The sequence below is a fragment of the Guyanagaster necrorhizus genome (genome assembly GCF_019112545.1).
Source record: "Guyanagaster necrorhizus MCA 3950 unplaced genomic scaffold BT62scaffold_4, whole genome shotgun sequence".
Taxonomy (NCBI): domain Eukaryota; kingdom Fungi; phylum Basidiomycota; class Agaricomycetes; order Agaricales; family Physalacriaceae; genus Guyanagaster; species Guyanagaster necrorhizus.
Window position 1 is genome coordinate 772,001 of NW_025064883.1, and position 22,503 is coordinate 794,503.

At 47.5% G+C, this 22,503-nt stretch overlaps 12 protein-coding genes across 12 annotated transcripts; 7 read left to right on the forward strand and 5 right to left on the reverse strand.

The window, feature by feature from the left end:
• The first annotated feature begins 36 nt into the window (after positions 1-36).
• BT62DRAFT_1072452 (uncharacterized protein) lies at positions 37-1,717 on the forward strand. Its single transcript, XM_043178855.1, has 5 exons — positions 37-336; positions 385-424; positions 474-659; positions 715-1,076; positions 1,136-1,717. The coding sequence occupies exons 1-5, from the start codon at positions 182-184 to the stop codon at positions 1,278-1,280; spliced, it is 888 nt and encodes a 295-aa protein (XP_043043864.1). The 5' UTR covers positions 37-181; the 3' UTR covers positions 1,281-1,717.
• On the forward strand, positions 1,550-2,315 carry BT62DRAFT_1001201 (uncharacterized protein; the record flags this gene model as incomplete). Its single annotated transcript, XM_043176702.1, has 5 exons — positions 1,550-1,742; positions 1,810-1,907; positions 1,966-2,038; positions 2,077-2,128; positions 2,180-2,315. 5 exons carry the CDS (start codon positions 1,550-1,552, stop codon positions 2,313-2,315), a joined length of 552 nt encoding a protein of 183 aa, XP_043043865.1.
• Positions 2,176-2,989, reverse strand: BT62DRAFT_943272 (P-loop containing nucleoside triphosphate hydrolase protein; the record flags this gene model as incomplete). The annotated part of the gene is made up of 3 exons (XM_043187871.1): positions 2,176-2,541; positions 2,601-2,746; positions 2,792-2,989. 3 exons carry the CDS (start codon positions 2,987-2,989, stop codon positions 2,340-2,342), a joined length of 546 nt encoding a protein of 181 aa, XP_043043866.1. The 3' UTR covers positions 2,176-2,339.
• Positions 2,990-3,182: 193 nt separating this feature from the next.
• Positions 3,183-5,679, forward strand: BT62DRAFT_1072455 (uncharacterized protein). Its single transcript, XM_043178856.1, has 7 exons — positions 3,183-3,879; positions 3,927-3,975; positions 4,029-4,170; positions 4,226-4,312; positions 4,363-4,841; positions 4,891-4,996; positions 5,051-5,679. Exons 1-7 carry the CDS (start codon positions 3,410-3,412, stop codon positions 5,509-5,511), a joined length of 1,794 nt encoding a protein of 597 aa, XP_043043867.1. The 5' UTR covers positions 3,183-3,409; the 3' UTR covers positions 5,512-5,679.
• BT62DRAFT_508392 (uncharacterized protein) lies at positions 5,302-6,714 on the forward strand. The gene is made up of 3 exons (XM_043181197.1): positions 5,302-6,086; positions 6,138-6,490; positions 6,551-6,714. Exons 1-3 carry the CDS (start codon positions 5,708-5,710, stop codon positions 6,656-6,658), a joined length of 840 nt encoding a protein of 279 aa, XP_043043868.1. The 5' UTR covers positions 5,302-5,707; the 3' UTR covers positions 6,659-6,714.
• A 543-nt stretch (positions 6,715-7,257) lies between these two features.
• On the forward strand, positions 7,258-9,062 carry BT62DRAFT_508441 (uncharacterized protein). The gene is made up of 9 exons (XM_043181198.1): positions 7,258-7,465; positions 7,515-7,644; positions 7,692-7,836; positions 7,887-8,132; positions 8,187-8,288; positions 8,338-8,563; positions 8,613-8,726; positions 8,783-8,801; positions 8,854-9,062. The coding sequence occupies exons 1-9, from the start codon at positions 7,363-7,365 to the stop codon at positions 8,894-8,896; spliced, it is 1,128 nt and encodes a 375-aa protein (XP_043043869.1). The 5' UTR covers positions 7,258-7,362; the 3' UTR covers positions 8,897-9,062.
• Positions 9,063-10,238: 1,176 nt separating this feature from the next.
• On the forward strand, positions 10,239-11,781 carry BT62DRAFT_508222 (uncharacterized protein). The gene is made up of 2 exons (XM_043181196.1): positions 10,239-10,563; positions 10,613-11,781. Exons 1-2 carry the CDS (start codon positions 10,345-10,347, stop codon positions 11,552-11,554), a joined length of 1,161 nt encoding a protein of 386 aa, XP_043043870.1. The 5' UTR covers positions 10,239-10,344; the 3' UTR covers positions 11,555-11,781.
• BT62DRAFT_927671 (DnaJ-domain-containing protein) lies at positions 11,728-12,831 on the reverse strand. The gene is made up of 6 exons (XM_043185317.1): positions 12,742-12,831; positions 12,668-12,690; positions 12,550-12,616; positions 12,294-12,503; positions 12,035-12,241; positions 11,728-11,970 (listed from the first exon to the last, which is right to left on the reverse strand). The coding sequence occupies exons 1-6, from the start codon at positions 12,811-12,813 to the stop codon at positions 11,926-11,928; spliced, it is 624 nt and encodes a 207-aa protein (XP_043043871.1). The 5' UTR covers positions 12,814-12,831; the 3' UTR covers positions 11,728-11,925.
• BT62DRAFT_927672 (uncharacterized protein) lies at positions 12,741-15,826 on the reverse strand. Its single transcript, XM_043185318.1, has 5 exons — positions 15,375-15,826; positions 15,224-15,318; positions 14,590-15,170; positions 13,408-14,535; positions 12,741-13,351 (listed from the first exon to the last, which is right to left on the reverse strand). Exons 1-5 carry the CDS (start codon positions 15,420-15,422, stop codon positions 12,891-12,893), a joined length of 2,313 nt encoding a protein of 770 aa, XP_043043872.1. The 5' UTR covers positions 15,423-15,826; the 3' UTR covers positions 12,741-12,890.
• Positions 15,827-15,968: 142 nt separating this feature from the next.
• BT62DRAFT_927674 (uncharacterized protein) lies at positions 15,969-19,364 on the reverse strand. The gene is made up of 5 exons (XM_043185319.1): positions 19,314-19,364; positions 18,956-19,028; positions 17,009-18,903; positions 16,466-16,960; positions 15,969-16,414 (listed from the first exon to the last, which is right to left on the reverse strand). The coding sequence occupies exons 2-5, from the start codon at positions 19,023-19,025 to the stop codon at positions 16,061-16,063; spliced, it is 2,814 nt and encodes a 937-aa protein (XP_043043873.1). The 5' UTR covers positions 19,026-19,028; positions 19,314-19,364; the 3' UTR covers positions 15,969-16,060.
• On the forward strand, positions 19,205-20,574 carry BT62DRAFT_1072460 (uncharacterized protein; the record flags this gene model as incomplete). The annotated part of the gene is made up of 5 exons (XM_043178857.1): positions 19,205-19,435; positions 19,505-19,646; positions 19,702-20,045; positions 20,101-20,196; positions 20,250-20,574. The coding sequence occupies 5 exons, from the start codon at positions 19,205-19,207 to the stop codon at positions 20,274-20,276; spliced, it is 840 nt and encodes a 279-aa protein (XP_043043874.1). The 3' UTR covers positions 20,277-20,574.
• On the reverse strand, positions 20,326-22,501 carry BT62DRAFT_984887 (uncharacterized protein; the record flags this gene model as incomplete). Its single annotated transcript, XM_043189890.1, has 14 exons — positions 20,326-20,469; positions 20,522-20,592; positions 20,642-20,662; positions 20,715-20,726; positions 20,781-20,834; positions 20,968-21,025; positions 21,079-21,095; positions 21,152-21,200; positions 21,251-21,639; positions 21,697-21,858; positions 21,908-21,977; positions 22,029-22,289; positions 22,341-22,395; positions 22,447-22,501. Coding segments are annotated over 14 exons (1,418 nt in total), but the record flags the coding sequence as incomplete, so codon positions are not given.
• Between the last annotated feature and the right edge of the window lie 2 nt (positions 22,502-22,503).

Sequence of the window (22,503 nt, forward strand, 5' to 3'; positions counted from 1 at the left end):
TCCCACGAGGTCAAACGCCGGTTACCCAACCTTTGGTTCAGATTCTCACGATGGTAGTTCACTTCGAAGCGCCGGCACTTTCAGCGCATGTTGCAACTGCTCTCACACATTCTTTTGTGAGCCTTCCTGGCCTATAAAATTCCCTCCGCATCTATTATACCCTCTGTCACTACTGAGCATCATGCAGGCAAGAGTGCTGGCTCGCCTTCGATCGTTCTCTGCAGTATTTACATATACTCTCGTCATTCTTTCCATATTAATACATCTCGAATGCGCTGAAGCAGGCCAATATTTTACAAGCGGCCTGTCAATTATAGATTCCCCCAGTCCCAATAGGTGCGATCTTTACTCTTCACTACGGGTGTGATGTTTACATTTCTTCAGTCCAGGGCATGCTGGCAGCACCCTTCCCATTTCTATTGATGTCAGAAAGTTTATATGAATCAACCTGAATATACTTATCTGCACTGTAGGTGTCTGGTGATGGAAAACTGCCCGATGATTCTTTTTTCAGCTTGCTGGAGATATATCTCGTCTCCTCAGAAACAAACATCAATTTAACAGTGGTGTCGGGAACAGACTTCCTCACTCAGGAGTCGGGCACTGTTCGACATGGAAACTTCGTGGTTCCGACTTGTATTAAATCAGGGAACTACAACGTGAGTTTGTCCCTCATAAACCAGGGCTAGTATTTTAAAGTCCTTATCATTATAGCTGACATTTTACGAAACTTCGCAAATCGAGGGAAAGCCTTTCTTCATCATCACTCCTGTACCCCTGCAAATTGAGAACAGCAATTTGTCTGGTTCCTCTTGTGTCGACAATCTGAATACCCTACAAGATCAGCCCCAGGTGTTTAGTGCACCGGAGGATCCACCATTCTTCGCCGGCGAAACAACGGCTACATCCACCTCTACCTCCCCATTGGTCACTATCACCGTATCAGACGGCGTCAGCTTCACATTCCCTACGACCATAACAATCACGCCCACTCAGGCCGCTACTACAGTGGTAGTTATCTCCGAGTCTATAACGACTATAGTTACGACTGACAGTCAAGGTCTCGTTACATCGACGTGAGTAAATAGATATCAGTAAAATATAGGCTAATCTCGATGATTCTCATGATATTCAGGTCTACGGAGAGATGGTCGACAACAGCGGTCATGCAACCGTCAGATTTATCAGGTTTTGTCCCTGTCAATGACGGGCATGGAACCTTACCGTTTTGGACCTTGGCATATATTTTTCTGTGTGTTGCCTTGATCCAGCTGTGGTAGCCTTGCCCGCCCCACAGCTTGTATATGCGCCTTCGATATATATACACATATATAACTGTATCTCTCGAATTCTTGCCGACATGAACCGCCAGGTGCTAAGTACTATGACGTCACGCGTGTCGTTTATATGCTTGTCCATGTTTTCATGCAAAATTCAGATTCCCCCTTTACATGGTATAAGAGGTTGACCCACCGTTTTTACCTCTTTATACCCAACTACCACTCAGCAGGATCTGCATCGTCTAATACCACATCATAACTACCGAACGATGGGCCCCAAACGAAAATCTGATGCTATCGAACTCGAAGGATTCCAATCTGACGCGTCTTCTGTGAAGGAAAATGACGCGACATACGAGTCAGTATCCAAGAAAGGGCGTACTTCCGAAGCCTCGGAGAGAGCATCATCTTCGAGCAAGGGAAAGGACAAGGCGAAGAATAGTAAAGAGCTGGTCAGAAGATGTAGGTTTTTGGACCCTCATCGATATGTTGTCAACTTACACATATATGGGGAATCATTCTGGTATAGTATGGCGAGTCTTTTGGTCGAGTCCAGCACGTCTGGCTAGTTTCCTACTCAGTGACGATTGTGCAGAAATTCGACGCAAAATTGCAGGAGACGTCGGGGTGGAAGGCTAGTGGTCAAGGAGTTGCCTATTGCATTGCAGCTGACGTTGGTATATAGGTTACCCAGTGGCTCAAGGACATTGGTGGAATAAACAGCAATTCGTATTCGCGATTCAATGTGTTTTCGACCGGTAGGCTGCGTGACGGACACTAATGCTATGTGCGTCAGTGAAAGAGAAAGGAAAAACCGGCGGGGCTTCCAACGGGACCTACTATGCAGCGTAAGCGACATCTACAGGGAAAGGCAGATCCCCGCTAACTAAGTTGCGCAGTTGTGTTTATTTTGAAAAAGTTTGTATCGCAGAGGGCAAGAAAAAAACGCCCGCCCGAATCAGACATGAGGCAGAGCTCCCCCGTGGCTATCCGTTAGAGCGCTCGCGGGGGGTCTGGGTAATTATCGGGCGATGAGTAGTACGCGTAAACTGAATAACTTTAATTGGCTTCCATGCCTCTGTCCCTTCTCCAAGCTTTAATCCATTCCACTATGCGTGCTACGTTGGCCTCAAGGTCTTCGGTGTTTTCACTGTTGAGCTCAACAACTATCTCTGCTGCGTACGATGACCGAGCCTCATCAAGGACGACTTGCATGATCTCCGCCTCGTTGTTTTCCTCTATTTTTTTGAGGGAGTAACCTCTGGGAAGACGAAGACAATATAAGGCTATCTGTAGGACTTTGGAGATTGACAAGCGCACCTCTGTTCCAGACGATCCCATAATCGTGAGTGGTCACAACGTAATACGACTACTAAGTCGGCCCAACGTTCGGGGAAGGCTTCGCATGTGTGCCAGTCTAGAATGATGCCTCCTGCCGATGTCAGAGGTTCTAACTCGTCTAGAAGCTAACGAACTTGAGCAATGAAAAGTAAGAACAAACACCGTTGTACCTTGTCTTCGTCAACGTTATAGGTCTGCCATTCAGGATCATAGTCTTCATAAAGACCCTTTTCCTTGACCCAATCGCTGATATTGATGTGCTGCAGAGGAATCGGAGATTCGTTGGCAAGCAGCTGTGCGTGGGTAGATTTTCCGGTCCCTGGAGTGCCAGTGATGATGATCACAGGTGACTGTCTTTCCAATGACATTAGTATCAAATCAGGACGAATCGACGAAATATGCGATTCATAAAGGACCGATAGCAACAAAGAAGAGCAGAGATCTGGAGATCAGAAAATTGGACGGGCCGGGGCAATGGCGACTACCAATAAGAAGGGTGCCGCAACTCGGCAGGCCTATTTAAAGGGACCAATTGCCAAATCCAAATCTCGATTTCAACCAGTTCACACCAACCGTAGTATGCACACATAATTGATTGCGCATGTCGTGGCAACATGTGCCCCCCTTTGAAGGAAATCGATTGCTAACAGTATCCCGTTCTTCAAGTCTGCCTTACAAAGTCTATTCTGCCGTTCACCTTTTTCTTCGTTTTCTTCATCAGCTTGCCTCCAAATCTTGACATGATCCTCTGGCGAGCTCTCTGAACTGACGGTGCCAACAAGCTCTCCATGGTTCCTCCAAGTCCCCGTGTATCACGGCGCCATGAGTCTGTTCCGACCCCCACCACCTCCAAACCCCACACCGTTCTCCTTCCCCGTGCCACGGCCTCTTCGACCTGCTGCTCTCCTAATGAGGTAGTAATCGCATTGACTACCACCCTCGTAATTCCCGACTACACTAGGTATTATGACGTGCCTATCGCTCAGTTCACACCCAGCTACCGAGCCCTTGATGACGGCTCTCTCGTTGCGCAACCATTGATGGATGACATCCGTTTCAGCGCGGTTGGAACATTGATAGCTGGTATGCTCATAACATTGTTCATCAGAAACCTTTTCGTGTCAGGTGACTACATGCGTCGCGCCAAAGTAAAAAACAAAATTCTATTCTACACTCTCTTCGTCAGCCAACTTCTCGGTGCCTTCACGCTCGTTCCTATTTTTATTTCCGAGTTTGATTTAACTTCTGACTGCACTTTGTGAGCCTCCATTCCAAACCAATCCTCGAATCTTATCGTTGTGGCAGGTCAATCATTGTTTCGTGTATACTAATTGGAGTCTCGTTCACTTTGCTGGTAAGTGGTATCATGCGTCATGGTATTCTCATTCTGAATATCTCATGTCTCAGCTTTGTATCCTCGGATACAAGGCGTACAAATGCTTGAACAACTCTCGCTTCGTTGGCGCAGTCTTATTATGCTTTTTGGCTTCAGCAATCACAACAACAATCATAGGTCTAGTGCACATTAAAGGAGAAAGAAACCTTTCTGGTACGGGAGTCTTTGTAAGTAGTTACGCCGCTCAGCTGACCGCCTATCATCGTAGGAACATGTTACTTGAGCAATGATTTATGGCCCGTGCGCATCTATCTTTTACTACAGTTATCAGAGGAGCTTTTCATTTGTGCCTGCTGTATGGTTTTCCATCTCTTCCGTGACTCCAATCTTACAACCGTCATCTAGTTCTGTGGGCCGTTTGGAAGTCGCGAGGTTCACCCCTCGCTCGTGGCAGAATATCCATACGACTGTCCATGGATGATTCCGCTGAATTGGATAATTCTAATCCAGATACATCGCGTCGCGGATGGTGGGATTATGTCCCCAAGACGGAAGAAGTGGTCTCCCCTCCGGCTGCCGACCGCAGCCGTAACTTCGTTCGTTCATTCTACACGAAAATTAAAAGCATTGTATCAGATTCCCAGCCTCCTATTCTCACTTGTCCTGCACGAAAACCATCTATATCTGGCGATTACCCCATACCCCAACCCGCTCGTCCTTCTGCGGTTGCCATCTCGGAGGCATCACCTGTACGACCGTCAAACGATGATTCAGAGAGGTTCCCAAGCCATTCCAACAGAATCTCTCCCGTTCCATCGTCTTACAGCCGACTGAGCCGTTATATGCCCAGGATGGAGTTGTTCCGGGAGGTAATGAAGGACGAGGCAAGGTGTTCCGCAATAGTCCTGCGTAACAAGGCTGACATCTCGATAGCTCTGTTTCACAACGGTCATTACCGCTGTCTGCGTAGTTGTTGCGGTTCTGTCTGTCATCGGTAGCAACGTTGACCATGGCCCGATGGCCTGGATATCCGTCAATTGTGAGTAGATCACGGATTCTCAGCATGCTGTCTGTTTGACGACGGAATATCCAGGGGCAGTCATCTCGCTGTTAACTATTCATAGCTTTGGAAGAGTGGTTCGGCGACACGAAAGAGACGCTCTGATACAAGGTCCGAGGATCTGGAAAACCCCAGGTGATGGAAACCGTCCGGGAGCGGTGCGGAGACCATTGTCTCCGCGTATGAGCTACACATCCCATCGGCGTACCCGGAGATTTGCAGATTCTGATGACCAAGGAAGTCTGTACAGCGAAACGCGGGGGTTGAATCGATCGAGGAGCTCCTGGAATTCAGGCCTCACGGTTTCATCAATGGCCTCCCTACCGTCTCCTCCAGTGTTGGTCGAGTCCTTTTACCAGGAAGCACCCCCTCAGGGGTCTTCCGTGACCTTGCCATCGCCAACAGTCGGTGATTTTCCGACATCGGGTCGAACAACTCCCGTTCTCGCTCACGAGAGCTCAGAAGCTCTTATACAGGGTTTCAAATTCAGCTGAGGAGGTGCCTGTTCTGATAGCCAAGGAGTTTATGTGCAGGATGATAAATGGGCGTCACAGGCATTGTATATAGTAACCTTCATTTATCTTGCATTCGGTTGATGAATTATATTGTTGTACTGTAATTTTTTACTCGATCACCATTATACATCTGATCGATGATTGGCCTCGTTGATTTTTGCTGCTTCCTACCATCATGGAGGCCAACGATGAGCTCGTTAGCAGTCTTCCTATCCGTTTTTCCGACCGACTTCCTTTGCAAATTCACCAGTTTCCTTTGCTTTCTCAACCCCTCCAGCCGCCGCCCTCTGCTGTTGCTAGTGGAAAGCGAATCAGGGCCCGCATAAAACCCTCTGTTCGTCGTTTGGAAGTTCACGTACCTGCTGATACACGACCGGACGTCTGGAATGGCGATCGAGGACGGGACCTCGGTGTAGCACAGCTTGAGGATGATCGTGAAAAAAATCAAGGACCGAATGGCAAGGGAGAGGAAGAACCGCGCTTGTCAGAAATTCGCTTGCGGAGTGAACAGGTTGCTCAGAATGGTGCACATATGCTGGGAATCGTTAGAGACGGTGAGTTTCCACTCTTTGCTGTGCAAAAAGAATGGGCTAAAGTCGTGATAGGCGAGCTCCATCTTCATCCAGTTTCCGAAACACATCAGTTCAGGCCTACATTGACATACTTGGACCTCTTGTCACAAAAAAATCGGCGCCGCGGAGGGCTGGGCTCTGACTCCGACTCTGACTCCGGACCACCACCAGATCCTGACGATCCGACACCTGTTACACCTATGAAGAAAGAGAAAAAGGCTTCAAGTGAAGCGAAGGAAGTGCAAGTATCCGCAAGAAAGGCTGATGAAAAGGGGGGAATGCAACCATTCCAGGGTGGGCTTTCGACGGTCAGACGCGAGATGTTGCAAGCTATTAGGGCAGAGGAAGACGAATCCTGGGAAGATTTGCAGTACAAGGACGCGGCAGTATGTGGTTCATTGCTTGTACTCTTACACTGTCGTGATTTTTTGTTTTTTTTTTTGAAGACTGAGGATGCTGAGGATGCATTCGAGGGTGTATTCTCTCAATATGCCGATGATCTGGAATGTCGTACTGATGTAACAGCATTTTTAAAAAATATACGAGGGCTTTGATTTGGACTCTATCGTCTGTCCGGTACTTGCCACCGGCAGATTCGAGCTTGGGAAATGACAGCTTCTCTAGAAGCTTACTGCCTGTCAATGGAAAAGTCACATCTGCCTTGGTCACGACCTTTCTTCGTCTTCAGCCCCCACCGACATGCAGACGGACAGTGATACTGACTCTGATTTGGACGTGGAGACATGTCTTTCGGGTCGTTCGCAGTCGTCAAGCCACTCGCGCGCCGGTCTCGTCAATATAGAAACTGCTAGGCTATTAACAGACGGCGGTGAGAGACAAGAGGTTCCAGACGCGATTGCGGTTTTGCAGGAAATCGATGTCAATCTCATATCATCAGATGTGAGTCCAAGAGATCGTTGTATAAACTCTTTGTTCTGATGATCTAGCAGGACGAAGATATGCACGAGATCGTTGCGTACGCGTCGAACATCATTCTGCGCTTCTTAGATGAAGTCAAGAACCCCCAGAATGATATTCGTGAGACCTATCCATTTCTCACGCTTGTTCGTAAGCTTGCCTACAGCCGCTGCATATTCGGTGACGGAGCCTTTTTTCAGTGCAACCTTCTTTCCTGCGTACCTTATTCGCTCACCGGACAGTTTTCCACCATATTGCCGTTAGTTCTGTCGTACACCCCGCCTCGACAATAGTTTGCTGGGTGGATGTGCTGTTAGCGAAGCTATCAGATGCGATCGTAATGGCCGCTGGCGATGGGACCCAATTATCCGATATACAACATTCTGAAGAATGGTACCTGCAACGTGAAGATGATAATCTACGCGCAGCTTCCCAATTACCATGTAAGTTTCCGAGTGTCTTGTTCCAAAGCCTCGTAACAATGACATTCAGCGCAATGGGACTCTATAAAGCGTCTCCTCGCATCCAGGCAAGTGTCACCAGCGGCGAGACGGTTGGCACTTCGCTTAATCTTTGGTGTTTGCATCATTTTGCCTTCATTAGGAGGTAAGAACGACGACAGGTGAGCGTCGTGATATTGTCCGACAGCAGAGTTTCACAGATGCATAGGATGACACAATCCGAGGACTTTCTGGAAATCATGCAGACATGTATACACCAAACGGTTATGAGTGGATTTACAGCGAATTACTCATCAGACCCTGCCGTTGAGCTGGAGAGAATCAACTTCTCCATGCTGGTGTCTCTTTATGCTGTCTGCCGCCATTTTGAATTGTCGACTGGTGACTAACCTTGTTAAAATAGGCCGTGGATGTAGAACAGAGACAAAAGCAATTACCATCACGTCCACTTACTCTAGGCTATCTGTTGGACCTCATACAAGTAGTAATACATCCGGATGATGGCATCATTCCGTCGTCCATCATCGCACCTCCTGATCACTTGGATGTCGCTCAAACAATACTTATTCGATGGGGTGATACCATTTTCTGGAGCTGGGAAACTTGGGACGACTCCCGGCTAGCTAACACCGAAGTCATCGTTTTTCTGGTATGCACAAATAACCACGGTGATTCATACGTTGGTGACGGTGTAGTAATCTAGACCGCAGTGTGGATAAATAAGTTCAACGAAGCTCTAGATTCTCATGTTTCCGGGGCGTTATGTACAACACTGAACCGTTTCGCACCGAGTAGCGCGATCTTGGTACTCGTAATTTTATCTTCTGTCGATTGATTAACCCATAACTTTTCAGAATGTTCTGCACCATTGTCGACTGTTCATTATTGATCAGTCCGAGCTGTCGGATGGGCAGCCTTTGTCGGTGTATGCTCTCTTGTCAAAGGCATGCCGAATAATTGTCCATTTTTTGCATGGTGATATTCTACACGCGAGCAATCAGGCTTGCCTCAGAGAGGACCTCTGCAAGACGTTGTTTGATATATTCGTTATCGTTGACACCGAAGAACATGGATTAACTAGTGAGATATCTTGTTCGGTGTTGACGAATCATTAAATTTACTCCGGAAGTCAAAACTTCTATCCTCGAAGCATTGACTCTATTTCATCAAACAACCTTACGACGATCGTTAAAAGATACACAGCAAGATAATAGAACTGAATTCATGACAAGGCTGAGTAAACGTATGTCCGCTTCGTATTGTGCTTTCCGCTTGTACTAAACGAATTATTATTCGTAGTAATATCCCGATGTCATCAGTAAGTCTGAGTCGTTCAACAGGTCTTTTTTTTGTATTGACAATTCTACGGGCTATGGGCGGCAGAGAAATCGTTTGAAGCCATCAACGAAATAAAAGTAACTTTGGAGTTCCTTATTGTTCTATGGCATTGCAAAGCATTGGGAAGTGCTCTCTGCAACTCCGTCTCATCTTTGCTCTCTTCTATCATTGACTGTCTATACGACGGTAATGCCGGACAGAACGTGGCGTTACTTCGTGGGGCGGCCTTTACGATCTTTTCCATCCTCGAGAGCGATCCTCGTTTTGCTTTTAAGAATCAAAAGCAACAAATTCTGTGGAAGGTCGCCCTAGATGCCGGGACTTCGGATCTTCATGTCGCTTGTGAGTGTGCTGAAGTATATCCGACCTCGTTGTGACCAGAACATTCAAGCTGGCTTCGCGTACTATGTGCTCACCACTGATCGACTACCTGATGCAGTGTCGTGCGCAGAAGCATGGGATTATTTCAGAGACGTCTTGTTGCTCATCTTTCGCAGGCATTTTTGCGGGGAAGAAGAGCCTCTCTCGCTTCTTCTAAGCCCTATACTCTGTATGGTTCTCCTTCAGTTCTTGAATCAGAATGGCCCGATAGGTCAGTGAGATTATTCATACCGCTGAAACCCTCTGAATGGCTCTTGATCGTTTAGTCCGTTTTATTTTATCTTCGCCTTGGACCATGACACTCAATATGGATCTAAAAATGTTGATGAATCAGGATGCTGAGGTGCATGACGACTACCGCCGGATTCTTCGGGAAAGAATAGCATTATCAGGAAAAACCCTTATGGAAGAAGTGGGTCATCCGCCAGGGAGGATAAGACGCCTGCTAAGAACTATACCAGATTCAAGAAGGGCTCGGTCAGGAAGTTTCTGGGGATAAAGCCAATAAGGTTTGATTTCAGAAAAGTGCCAGGGATTATTTTATATATGATCATACAGAATGTCGCCGAATTCGAATCAAGGCTGATAGTCTGCTCTGGTGGAAAGCATGCTCGCCTTGTCTTGGTTCCCACCGAATAGAAGGGCTCAAAGAGATAAGATGTGCGTAGTGGGACCGGAATCCTCCGCATATATGCCTCCGTAGTAGAAATCTTTTTCGATTATAGCTTATGTGGTGCTGCAAAGAGGGAGCCTCAATGCTCCTGAGAAATGTCGCTATGTGCCAACCAGCCCTGCCGTTGCCATTCAGGGACCCGCCGTAAACCTTTTGCAGCATGTCACTTCCTGTAGAAAGCCACAGCCCTGCGGGACCTCCTGTGCCCAGGATAAAATTATATTACGATATGCATTAGTCAATTGGAGTAAAATCGACTCGCCATTTATGTACTACCCATCTTCCTGAATGTCGTACGAATAATTGTTAAATCTGCCATAGCTGCGAGTCATTGGTCTGATCGGAGCCGGCGGTCCTGCCCCAGAATGGGACATGGAGACAGTTACGTAAACCATCGTCGGCGCGGACACAAATAAGGCTCGCCTCTTCCAAGTACAGTCTTCGTCACCGCCCATCATCAGTGCTCGTCATGTCTCTGCTAAGAACCAACAACCATCGACGGCGCTCCCAGTCTGCATCAACAGCAGCTCCACTCTCTCTTCGTTGTTTCGCCGACGACTCTTGGAGATCTGCGACCAAGAGGTCCCGGCCACACCATCCATGTAGCTCAGTCAGCCCAGATTTTAACTCGCCTTGCAAGTCAAATGTTGAGGATCCAAGGAATAAGCGTAGGAGACGGGACTTTTCAGTACGTTTTATTATTATTCGTTGTCCAAATTTGTCTGATTTCATGGCAGCCATCCAGTGACAGCATGGATGAAACCGTCTTCTCCCATTCTCTTCATACAACTCGACCTACTTTTGCTACGACATCGGCTGAATTCCATCTCTTCCCTGACCGCGAACGCAACCGTATACGAAGGGCGTCCCGTAATCCATCTTCCCAGCCAGACTTGTCTCCAGATCAGGAACCGACTAGTCAGGCCGATCTGACGAGTCTGCATGCAGCAGCCTTTTGGGAACTCCACAGAAGTGTCGCCGACAATGGAGAGGGTTTTGTGCGGCGAATGCGGGATTACGAACATACGCGATCCAGAGCGGATGCATATTCGAAGGCGAAGGAGGCGCATAGGCGTGGACGAAAGAGATCGTCCTTGATTGTTTCCGCTCGGAAACCAGCTGTACTGCTTGATGGCTCTGATGCAGACGACGACGACGACGTCCAGATTTTTTCTGGAGAGGTATCGGATGTTTTCGCAGGCAAATATAGCCACCACCACCGGGCATCGTCATTAGACTCCAAGGGAACTATGTTCCAACGTGAAGGGCCTTCACGGCGTGTACCCAGTGGCAACGAACATTGTTTATCTTCTGCGGCGTCTTCAGTATATGCGTCAGACGATGACACAAAATTCAATGTGACAGATCAATTCACTGACGATGGTCTCCATCATACACCTCCTCACCCTTTTACTCCTGCCCTGTCCTTTACCGCATCGTCGAACAGTTCATCCATCTCATCACTTCCTCCCCTCCCTTACCCTACTCTGGAACTTTTCCCCCATATAGTCTCACCACGCCCGTTGACTTTACCGGCCTCGCGCTCTGAGAAGGCTTTGACTGCTCTTAGTTTGGCGATGGCAAATGGTGCTGGAAGTATCCACGATTACGATGCCCTTCGAGCTGTACAGCCCGTTTCAGCTATCGAGGAGTGTCAGGTAGGCGAAATGTGGGATTAGCCGCCAGGCTCGACATCATCAAGGTGGCGGAGGGTTTTCTTTAAGCTTGCATATTACCGAAATTATTTCTTGGTCTTAGATGGAACCGCTGTACGAAACAGTTCGTTATAACATTGTCGTTAACGGCTCGCATTCTTAGCACAACACAACATACCACGACACTGTCGTCAACACATCTGTACTATGTTTCAAATCAAAATTTCTGTCTGTGTCATAACTTGAATGACTGATGTTACGCTGTGGAGACAAGTCAGAGCAGATGGCTCTTCGACTAATGATAATAACGACTAACTTAGAGAGGATGATGATGCCGTCCTGTTTAACGGCTAGTATATAAATACTATAGGTATCAGATAAAGTCCCTAGACAGTTTACAACGCAGACCCAAGAACTTTCATTGCCAACGCACGCAGAATCTAATTTAAAAAAAGGTTAATACACCCAATAGCAGACCATGCATGGTACGAGCGAAGTAATTACCTCGGCCTTTTGGCTTCCACCAAGCTCACTGAACACAGCAGCTACGCTCTTTCCCTTGGCATCTCTGATAGCCCCTAACTTGTTCCCGGCAAATGCTCCAAGCATCAAACCCGGAATATTCGCGACTATGAACCCGATACCAGCACCGGAAGCCGCTCCAAGATATGACCACCAAGGGACGTGATGTTCTACTTCAGGTCTGAGCAACTAAGAAAAAGGGATAAATATGAGACGCTCAGTACAGAGAACGGATATATGCCTCTTCGAAAACATCAGCGAAAACACCTTCAGCATCTGGTTGCTGACGAGGAGCGCCTCCGCCGCCGAACATGGCAGTGAATTGCGAGAAAAGGTTGGAAGATGAGTTGGGGTCCGTCGCAGAATCTTTAGATGCCCGAGAGGCATAAAGAGTGTCATATTCCCTTCGTCGAGTTGGATCCGAAAGTACAAAGTATGCATCAGCAACGGCCTAGAGTACAATGAGGAGTGATTAAGATCACAACCAAGTAACTTGCTTGAAAATTTTCGGTTGCCAGTTTCTTTTCCGAAGAGGTAGCATTCACAAGTCTATCTGGGTGCGTCCTAGTAACAATAGTACGTCGGTATGTGCTACTAATGGGTGTGAACAAGTACCTAAGGGATTCTCGCTTATAGGCCTGAGGAGAAACGCTGAGATGTCAAGTGCAGGCCAGCAAAATGATAAGCACCTGCCGGATTTCATCTTGCGATGCAGACTGAGGGACATCCAAGAGCTTGTAGTAGTCAGGGAATAGGGACATGGTGGTAGCAAGGCAAGCGGTATTCGCGTGACGTCATAGTAGTTATTTACTTATAATGATACAAATTGATAATTAACTCAAGAACCACCCGATTCAATGAGGGGTGCCTGCCTCGGCCGTTCATATGCGTCGGGCTCTTCCACTCCTTCCGTCGGCTTGGGACCACTGATTAAAAGTCGGTAGCCGACTGACCGCCCCAATATAGGTATCGGTCTACGTGGCCCAATAGGCGGGTTTCGCGAAACATACGGAGTAGGCGCTGTACCCGACAGTGGTGACGGCGCTGAGGTGACATTTCCCAATAGAAACGGTCGTAGTGTCGCGATTTGTCGCGCCGAGACTGGGTCGATTGACAAAGAATCCTGCCTTGAAGATAGAGAGGCTGACGGTGGCATCACTGAATTTACCAGGAGTGGTCGCGCAGAGACGTTTGTCCCAGTGACTATGGTGGGATTCTCATCCATTGATTCAACATCGCTCAAGTCTGTCCCTTTGAAGATAACCGAGGTTTGCTGGTTACCTGTCGGATGAGTCAAACCTAAAAATTTGTCTTTAGATACAGATAAATCGAGTACTGAAAAGTATTGAACCTACCACCAATGAAAGACGTTACATCATACTGGGTTCCAGCTGAACCAAATCGTCCGGTGCCTAGTCCATTAGGCGAAGTAGGTATCGAAGGGACCTCATCAATAATGAGCGACGGAATTGCCATACTCCGCCCTACAATTAAAGCAGCGGGAGTGTCGGGAAGGCCAGAACCATCCGTTGGAGGTTCCGGGAAGATGCTCAAGGAAAATTCACTTGGAACTGAAGAAGAATCCGCTTTAACCCCGGTATACGAACCGGTACCCGTGCTCGCTGTGGGAGCCATTGATGACGATTTCACTAGCGCATCTTCAACACCTACATCTGCTGCATTCGAAGTGGTTGCAGTGGAGGCCTGGGGAGAAAACAAGCGCAGCGCTGCGATGCTTTGATCGAGCTCGCTTTGCTGACGCAACAGCTCGTCAAAAGATGTTGTGCTACGAGAATTCCGCGATTCGCTTCTTGTTTTGATTGGAAAACGGTCTCCTGCAGCTGTGATAATGCCATCCAGACCATATATCGGGGAGTCAGGTCCCGAGCGAGAGACTTCGGAAATGAAATTAGGTTTTGGGGATGGTAAAGGCAAATTGCGATCTTCCAGATAATATGAAGAGAAGGAGACACCCGTCTTTGGTCGCAGAGGAGGCAGATCTCCGCCTGTAGTGCTCTGTGTGAGCTCTGTGCGAGAGGCGGGTAGGGGAAGTGGCGCGTTTTCGATAGGTGGCTGGCTTTGCAGCGACCGCGGGACCGTCCACACATCAGAAGCAGGAGAGACAGTCTCCCTTGTAGAGCTGTGTCGCCGGCCTGTGGAATCACCTAACTCCGGGTCATTCCTATCCCATAAAAATAACGGGACAGATCCGCTGGATCGAGATCCTGGCAATACGACTGACTCTCGGGTGTTTCGTGTAGATTCAAGGATGTCGTTGTGATCAATTGTCCCAACGCTGAGAGCTTGCTTGGGCAGACTCTCCGAGTTTCTGAATCCACCTAAACCATTGAATGAAGACACCCGTGCCTGACGTCGGCACATTTCTGGCTTTACGTAGAAAGTGTGTATCAGGAGGAACACAATCATGATGTATAACTCTACGGCTTGAAGAAACCGACCAAGAGTGGTCTCGGAAAAAGCGACTACAAGCTTGATAAGTAACGATAATTGGGAGTAGTGTTGACTGGAGAACGCACAAAATATTAATTGTCCAATACCTATCCCGAGACTGATCAACAAAGCGGCAATGGGTCCCAGATACAAAAGGAGTCGTAGCCACCATGGGCTGACCAGTGAGAGAAAGATGTTGAGGAACAATTTGAGAAGGAATAGCGAAGAGACCACGATTTCGATGGTGGATTCAACAGTGTATATTAGCCCAAATTGACGTTGAAATATTCTCCAGATGATCTGCATGATAGGGATAGCTACTGTGAGTGCCAAAAGTCCCCACTTGAGGATGAAACCAAGATATCCCCAACGCTGCCAGCTGGCGCTGTGGGCGTGATATCGAGATTCATATTCAGCCTTGCGATCTTCTTGAAGAATGGGGGGCGGTTCACCACGAGGACGCTCAGCGACGAACGTCCAGAAGAACATGAAACGAAGACCAAGTGACAGGCCGAGACTGACTTCCCTGGTATCGATAAGACCTTGGACCGAGTTTGTATCGTAGCCTTGGGCGACGTTATAGCCGCCCCTCGCAAGAAGTTGACTCAGATCAAAAATGGAAGCAGTAAAGGCCAACAGAGCTGATAGATAAAGGTACAGTGAAGATCTAGATAGAATCAAGCATGAGCAAGTAACACAAGTAATACTCTGGGGACCCACAAATTCACTTGTTTCATTACAAGAAAAAAAGTAGAAATACCAAATGCCATGATTCCAATGCAGAAGAAGGGAATGTCTGCCAAAACTGACTCTACCTATGAGAAATCCGAGTTGGGTGACCATGGCATCGATCTAGGAAAGGATGACTTACCGCAGCGTCATCGCTGAGAGAGAGATATGTAACAGCATCTGGTGGCATTCTGAGCTGTATAGTTTTCTTGGTATTCGTACAGATCCGTAAAGACGATAGGATGTGGAGGTTGCCAATGTAAAGAAAAAAAAAAAAGCTCAACCACAATCAAGTGGTCGCCCCAACAAAAAAGGTTGAATGGCTTTATGAAGTTCCAGGTTGGATGAAGAGTTTGGAAATAAGCCTAGCTCGAGGCCTCAAGCTAGTTAGAGAGGTAAAGAAGGAAAAGAAGGCGACAAGGAATGGCAGCCAGAACCAGCAGCTACGATCTCTCACATCAAAAGGAAGGTCGTTGTAAAAGAAAACGGGCGAAAGGTGCCTTGGAGACCCCTCCTGCGCCTTACCGAGAAGCAAACAGATGATGAGGATAGAGAAAGAAATGGGCGGTTATCGGTCTTAGCGAAATGTTTGCATGACAACGGTTGATATGCCAGGTTGATCTCACCGATCGCTTATATTGTAGATTTGACATCATTATAAATAAATAATGGTAGTCCGAAGTCCTTCGAGCGCTGTCAATTACAACAAGTTGAGATATGTAAGTACAAAAACGAAAACAATTACATAACAAGGAGTTCTTGCAAGATTGAATGGACGTTCAAAAAATGCAATACTTTCGGAATGGTTTAAATAATATCTGACAGCAATCAGCAGGCACCGGACCCCGTCATCTGCCTGACGAGAAACATACCACGCCCTTCATCGACGCTCTTCGAACTTCTCATACCAATGACGCTTTTGGGACGAGGCCTCATACCCGTACCGACCTGTTTTGTCGGACTGAGACTTCTGGTAGGACCTAACGCCCCTCCTGTTAGTTGCCTTCGCAAAGATCCGTCATTAGGACCACCGGCGCCTAATCCTGTGAATTGTCTGGCTATCGTTGTAGTTCCTGTGTTCTGGGGTAGAAGCTTCGATGGACCGCCTCCGAAGGACGTCATTGGAAGTGGACGCGTAGGAGACCCATGAGGTGAAGCTCGTGGTTCGCTAGAAAGTAATAGCTAAAAAGAAAACATTGAGATATCTTGAAAGCGATGCTGTATCATACTTACTAGACATTCGCGACACCAGACACCACCTTCTCCATCAGTTTTAGCAGCACTGTCCAAACGTTTGCCGCAACCGGGCTCCTCTTTCCTTTTCTCATCTCTAAACCTTGCATAAACCTTGACCTCTTTCTTACCGCCACAAACCAAACATGGTGCATGCCATCGAGTGCCCTGGGGCCCAGGAACCACGCCCCGCTCCATGGGAGAAACTGACTTTCGGCACCCAGGGCAAGATGTCGAGCTGCCGAAACGAGGGAAGGAAGCTGACGACGACGTTGCAGGCGCTGTCAGTGGAGGACGCTCGTATCTACTCGATGATCCGTATGTGGCGGTCCCTGATTGTGGTTTAGGACTAGAAGACGCTGATGCCTGATGTCTAGGACTAGAAGACGTTGATGCCTGATGCTGAGGACTTGACGATGATGGTGATGTTGTAGTTGATGAGCGTGAGGATGAAGGAATAGATATCGTCCTAGTTATGATCTTCGCAGGTGCGCACTAGAACTCACATTAGTTACGATTTAGAGGACATAAGGAAACAGGTACCTCAACATGACAGGCACCGTTGTCGCTTTTAACAAACACTGCTTGCCCTTGATTCGTCTCTCGGAAAGGTAAATCACAAATGACACATGTAAAACAATCTGCGTGAAAGGTCTGGGATGACCCGTCATCGGCGTTAGGCACAGTGACAAACCGGCCACCACCACGAACGGAAAACAATGAAAGTGAGCACCTTGTGCACACTGCACTCTCCGATATTTGATTAGTAGAGACGGTCAAAGATTTCGGAGACGGAATGTGTGACGTAGAAAGTCTATGGGGCACAGGAATTCTTGACGGAGTCGGAGCGGGCGTTGATTTGGCGGATAATGAAGTTCGTGCAGGTGATCCTAGCTGACTACTGGTCTCTTCCGGTATGGCGTCATTGGGTTCAATGGCTGAGTGCCTTGAGGCATATTTATGCATGCGACGATTGCTAGATATACCTCGGTCAATTGAAAGGTCGAATGGGTCGTTTCTTGGGGGAGAATCCGGGCCTGAGGATGAAATGGTCCCTGTGTCAGAGAAGTCAGAAAGCAAGTCTGGCGTCGAAGGAAGATCGAAGCTTCCAAGATTTTTGGGACTAGAGCTGGGAAGACTGGAAAAGGAGCCAGAGGAACGAATAGTTTTCATGGAAGGAGAGGGAGACACCAGCTTGGAACTGCTGTCCGAAATCGTAAATCGTCGCTTCATCTCCTGTACGGTATCAGGAATGGGGCCCGCCAAATTTGGAGTATGCTCTGAAGTAACGGAGCGGAATGAAGGCGAAAGGTCTATGCTGCGACGTGAATCCAGCTTGGCACTCTTGAAGCGGTCATATTTGCCCCGTAGACTGGGACTGGAGCTCCCCTCTGCTCCGATGCTGTGACGTCCTAATGAACGGTCAGGCGAATGCCTATCAAGAGGGGATAGAGAATGAAAAGATGGTGATCCTGACACGACGCTAGAGGGTCGGGGTCTGGAACTGGGTGAACTCCCAACTAAGCCCGATCGACCAAACGAATCCTCCATCGTTGGACTTGAATCCCGACTTCTTATGCCCAGCCGTTGTTCTAACTCCTCAATTGCTGGGCTTCCTTCTCGACTCCTGCTCTTGGAGTTGACATTCATGCCACCAGGATTGCTCACGGGGCTGCTGTTCATACTGTCGCGACTCTTCTTGGGCGTGCGATCACGTTTGAGGCAATTCTCAAAGCATTCCGCACAAGTTGGTCGGCCTAACAAATCGACCATGGGTGCATGTCCTACATTCTTGAAACATCCTTGGCAGATGAAACATGAACGCTTGTGCCAATATTTACCCTCAGCACAGATAAAGCCGCCTTCCGACTTGAGTGCAAGTACCGGCCGTGAGCATGTAGGGCAAATACCTTTGGATCCTCCATTGGTAGTGTAACATGAACGGCAAAGAAAACCAGGGGAAGCGTCATCTGACGCGGAAGGATCAGGATATATGGTAGCGTCAGGGAGGAATATGGAAGAGCAGATGGAGCATGAGTGAGTGTTGAGAGTCTCCTTGGGCTGGAGAACTGATCCGTAGATCTTAGAGAGAGAATTGTCGAAAGGCAACGGCGACGGCAGAATGTCGGCTTCTGGGGCCGCGACCGATAATACTGACTGTTTGAGGGGTGACGATGGCCGGCCGAGCTGGGAAGTGGTAGATGCTATATGCTCAGAGACACGGGTTGCGAGTGCAGAATTAGAAGAGGTAAAGTTAGAGCTTATAGGCCGCGGGAAGTGTTTACTGTCGTTCGAGGTAAACACAGGTTTGGAGGTTGACCCGGTCACGTTTGGAGAAAGCAAGGGTGGTGGCTGTTTATCTTTGGTCACATATGTATTTGACCAGCGGTCCTGAAGGCCCTCCTTCATAATGACTGGGTTCCATGATACAGCAGGAGCTGATACGGCACGTTAGGTTGAAAAGGAGATATAAACTACAAAAGCACATACCAACAGCCGTGCCACCACACTTACAACGTGTTCCAGCGACGATATCTCCACAACGGCGACAAAATCCCATTTTCTAAAACAAATGAATGATCAGTAAACGTGTAAACGTGTTGAACGAGAGTTGATGAGAACAAAGAGAGGAAGGAGAGGACACTAAACAAAGCATTGCAGAGCATGAGTTCAACATCGCGACCACGTGAATGGTTCCATTTATATCCAAATTGCGAGCGGATACCGGTCACAGCAGACATGACCCCCTCATCCAAAAGAAAAAGTTCTCCCTCTGTTGCGTCTCCTTACTTCTCTTTAGAGGTAAACAAGAGTCCCTCCAAATCAATTCTGGATCACAGACACTTACATTGTCCCTACTTCTCTCCGTCAAGAAAGCCGATTACGAGGGAAGCGAGGCTCGATGTGGCGGACTCTGACTTCGATGTATCATGCTGCGCTTCTCTTGAGGTTCACCTACTATGCAACAAAGTGATACCTCTTAAACCTATTCTTATCCAAGGTACTCAAATGCGACATCCTAATTCAATCTTATTATAGAACTTGACAGAACTTGTTGCCCACGATCCTTGGAAACTGATCATTGCAGTCACTCTCCTCAACAAAACATCAGGAAAACTTGCGATACCCGTATTCTGGGATCTTGTAGATCGATGGCCTACGCCGCTGTCCCTTTCTCAAGGTTTCGAAAATTTCCCCATTATCGAACATTGTACCGGCTAAACATTTCGCTAAAGCCAACGTCGAGGAATTAGCAGGTTTTATTCGCCCGTTGGGCACTCAAACTATCCGAGCGAAACGACTCATTGAAATGTCGAAATCTTACCTTCTCGACCCACCTTCTACTTATGACGTTAGATCGTCTAAACCTGAGCTCTTGCCATCTTCTGCATCATTTTCAAGTGGCCAGGGATCCCCTACGAAGCGTATAAAATACCCCCCGACCCCAATATCGCACTTGCCTGGAACAGGGCGCTATGCACTTGATTCCTATCGCCTATTTTGTACGGCGTACGAGGATCCCTCGTCACAGGATTGGAAAACAGTCATACCAAGTGACAAAAAGCTGGTTCAATATGTTGTAAGTCCATCATCCTTACAGAGATTGGTATAATTCACTGAATCGCTCTTCACAGAAGTGGAGATGGGCCGTCGAAGAGTGCAAGGAGTGGACACATGGGATCACCTCCGCTGCCACCCCGACTTACTTGAGAACGCTCATTTCAGAATTAGTAAGTGACTATCTCGTATATCCGTAATTGATACTGAACAAAAGTACATGTAGCGCGATAGAAATCCCATTATAGTCTAGAGCGAACAAGGGGCTGCCAGTCAACCCTCTCGACCTGCCTTTCGTCAATTCATTGTTTGGTATCCCAAACCAAGGCACTCACCAAGTCTGGTGTCAAATCTTTGACGCTAGCTGCACCAACAAGTTTCATTGCCGTCACGATTTCTTTTTCTAGGATCTTTAGAATCTTCAAGACACCAATCTCACCATAAGCCTAGAATGCGTGAAAGTGATGCAAAGCCAGAGAAAGTTGAATGGTCGCTCACGCTTTGAGCATAGAGAAACGGACGTCCCATGCCAACAGCCTTCGCACCAAGGCAAAGGGCCTTTACAACGTCTGAGAGCAGATTTAATATTTGATAAACATCTAAAAAGAAGTGCCTTACCAGTACCACGTTGAATGCCACCTCGATCAATTCCGTGTCAGCGTAGTTACAATCTTGGAGAGACAATAGTCACCATCAATATAAACTGAGAAAAATGTCAGAGGTCAGTGGTCGTCGCTTCATGCTCAATTTGTCTTACCTTCTAACTTGTCGAAAACGTCGGGTCGGTGTTGCCGAAGTCTATACAGAACTTCTAGGGGCGGCATCGAGCTAGTGACGAGTTAGCTTTTGAGCATACCGGTAGCCATAGCCGCACTAGTCTAGTTGTCTGCCTGGCGCAGACGACGATTCAGATATACGGTGCAGGCAAGCAAAATCATTCATACCACCATGATTCGATAAAAGAATACCGTCCACGCCAGCATCCGCCGCCAATATGGCATCCTGGAAAAAGCTGATGGTCAGATGCTCTTAGAAGGGTGGAAAACTGCGGCTACCTCTACAGATTGTATACCTAAACAATCTTTGATGAAATGGGAGAAACCGCAAGGTATTCTGAGAAGTACTTGCCTTTGATGACAATTGGTAACTTGGTGAGGCTTCGGAGCCAAGGGATCGTCTGATGGTGTTGTCAAAATCAGCGGAGTATACCTTGATAAGAATATCGACCTTTTCCCAGGTCATATCTTGGTCATCTTTGCTAACCAAAGCACCTGCGGTACCTGTTTCATCGACGAGCTCCAGACCATCAAGGTCAGAGTGGTATGTTGGCTTCCCATTCTCTATGGTTTCCAACTCCCAAGGACTCTTGATATCTATCTCTCTTTTGCCAGCGACAATAGCATCCACGGTCAACCAAATGGCCTTATAACCAAGTTTTTCAACTTCGCGAATCCGTTGTTCTGCTACGGCATTATCACTAGATTTATAAAACTGGAAAAATAAGGGCTGCGAAGAGCTTGCAGCGGAAGCGATTTCTGCGTAAGAAAGTGACGCGTTTGAGGACACCATCTGTATGATAGACGCTTTATGTGCAGCTCTCGTTATGTTTATCTCACCTAGGAAATCAATAAATATTTATCAATCGTAGTGTTCTAGCCAATATCCACTCTTACCAAGCGGATGTCCAAGCTTGGCTAGAGCAGCTGCGGATACGAAGACAGGAATGGATGATTTGTAGCCCAGGATGGTTGTAGAAGGGTCACAATGAAGCACAGGCCGCATAACCCGAGCATTGAAGAAGAACCTTCTGAATGCGATAGCGTTTTCTTCACAAGCTACAAAGATGGAAGTTGATAAGCGACATTCTGACGCATAAAGACGTACATATGTTGTCATCAGCAGCTGAAGAATAGTATGATAACGCTTTTAACGATAAAATATGTCGTGCGACAGCCTGTACATGCTTAGCTGATCTATATTCATAACTGAACAACGCTAGGCTCACCTCCATATCGGACAAGCTCAATATATGGTTGAGGGGGGGTCTTTCCCTAAGAGCCTGTTCTACTCTCAGCTCGTCTTTCGTTTTCATCCTGTGGATTCGTAGTTCTTCCATTTGAAGGGCCACATCAGTATTCAGAGTCCCCAGATGCTTGGACGGTGGGAGATTCTTCTCCAGTGCATCGGGTGGGTGAATCGGCTCGTAGGCTAATGTAGCATCCTTTCCGGCATATTTTAGTATAATTTGGGCACCTCCCGGATGTTCCTGAAAGCTATGTTGGCATCAGTTTGAGGAGTGAATTTGAACTTATCTTACCGAAAGGAAATCTGTAACGTCGTATACGCGGTCCTTTATGATGACCCAACAGGAACTGGAAAAATAATCAGCAGAGTTGTGTTACTTAAAAAATCGAAGGAGGAACCTAGCTGTGCTGTGTTCTGCAACCTGTTGCAGGGTAAAACCCATGATGAGCATTGAG

Excerpts from the sequence above, each read along its gene's own strand:
- BT62DRAFT_1072455 (XM_043178856.1), top strand. The coding sequence starts at position 3,410 with ATGGTTCCTCCAAGTCCCCGTGTATCACGGCGCCATGAGTCTGTTCCG. Across the intron at positions 4,171-4,225 it reads AGGAGAAAGAAACCTTTCTG|GAACATGTTACTTGAGCAAT; the intron begins GTACGGGAGTCT and ends CTATCATCGTAG. Across the intron at positions 4,997-5,050 it reads GGCCTGGATATCCGTCAATT|GGGCAGTCATCTCGCTGTTA; the intron begins GTGAGTAGATCA and ends CGGAATATCCAG.
- BT62DRAFT_508392 (XM_043181197.1), top strand. The coding sequence starts at position 5,708 with ATGGAGGCCAACGATGAGCTCGTTAGCAGTCTTCCTATCCGTTTTTCC. Across the intron at positions 6,087-6,137 it reads GCTGGGAATCGTTAGAGACG|GCGAGCTCCATCTTCATCCA; the intron begins GTGAGTTTCCAC and ends AAGTCGTGATAG. Across the intron at positions 6,491-6,550 it reads TGCAGTACAAGGACGCGGCA|ACTGAGGATGCTGAGGATGC; the intron begins GTATGTGGTTCA and ends TTTTTTTTGAAG.
- BT62DRAFT_508222 (XM_043181196.1), top strand. The coding sequence starts at position 10,345 with ATGTCTCTGCTAAGAACCAACAACCATCGACGGCGCTCCCAGTCTGCA. Across the intron at positions 10,564-10,612 it reads GTAGGAGACGGGACTTTTCA|CCATCCAGTGACAGCATGGA; the intron begins GTACGTTTTATT and ends ATTTCATGGCAG.
- BT62DRAFT_508441 (XM_043181198.1), top strand. The coding sequence starts at position 7,363 with ATGGCCGCTGGCGATGGGACCCAATTATCCGATATACAACATTCTGAA. Across the intron at positions 7,466-7,514 it reads CGCAGCTTCCCAATTACCAT|CGCAATGGGACTCTATAAAG; the intron begins GTAAGTTTCCGA and ends AATGACATTCAG. Across the intron at positions 8,289-8,337 it reads CACCGAGTAGCGCGATCTTG|AATGTTCTGCACCATTGTCG; the intron begins GTACTCGTAATT and ends ATAACTTTTCAG.
- BT62DRAFT_927674 (XM_043185319.1), bottom strand. The coding sequence starts at position 19,025 with ATGGGATTTTGTCGCCGTTGTGGAGATATCGTCGCTGGAACACGTTGT. Across the intron at positions 16,961-17,008 it reads ACGGTGCCTGTCATGTTGAG|TGCGCACCTGCGAAGATCAT; the intron begins GTACCTGTTTCC and ends TGTGAGTTCTAG. Across the intron at positions 16,415-16,465 it reads TCTGGTGTCGCGAATGTCTA|CTATTACTTTCTAGCGAACC; the intron begins GTAAGTATGATA and ends TTTTCTTTTTAG.
- BT62DRAFT_927671 (XM_043185317.1), bottom strand. The coding sequence starts at position 12,813 with ATGTCCCTATTCCCTGACTACTACAAGCTCTTGGATGTCCCTCAGTCT. Across the intron at positions 12,691-12,741 it reads CGCAAGATGAAATCCGGCAG|GCCTATAAGCGAGAATCCCT; the intron begins GTGCTTATCATT and ends GTTTCTCCTCAG. Across the intron at positions 12,504-12,549 it reads TGGCAACCGAAAATTTTCAA|GCCGTTGCTGATGCATACTT; the intron begins GCAAGTTACTTG and ends ATTGTACTCTAG.
- BT62DRAFT_927672 (XM_043185318.1), bottom strand. The coding sequence starts at position 15,422 with ATGCCACCAGATGCTGTTACATATCTCTCTCTCAGCGATGACGCTGCG. Across the intron at positions 15,171-15,223 it reads GTAATGAAACAAGTGAATTT|ATCTTCACTGTACCTTTATC; the intron begins GTGGGTCCCCAG and ends GATTCTATCTAG. Across the intron at positions 13,352-13,407 it reads TGTAACGTCTTTCATTGGTG|GTTTGACTCATCCGACAGGT; the intron begins GTAGGTTCAATA and ends ACAAATTTTTAG.
- BT62DRAFT_1072452 (XM_043178855.1), top strand. The coding sequence starts at position 182 with ATGCAGGCAAGAGTGCTGGCTCGCCTTCGATCGTTCTCTGCAGTATTT. Across the intron at positions 660-714 it reads TTAAATCAGGGAACTACAAC|CTGACATTTTACGAAACTTC; the intron begins GTGAGTTTGTCC and ends TTATCATTATAG. Across the intron at positions 1,077-1,135 it reads CAAGGTCTCGTTACATCGAC|GTCTACGGAGAGATGGTCGA; the intron begins GTGAGTAAATAG and ends CATGATATTCAG.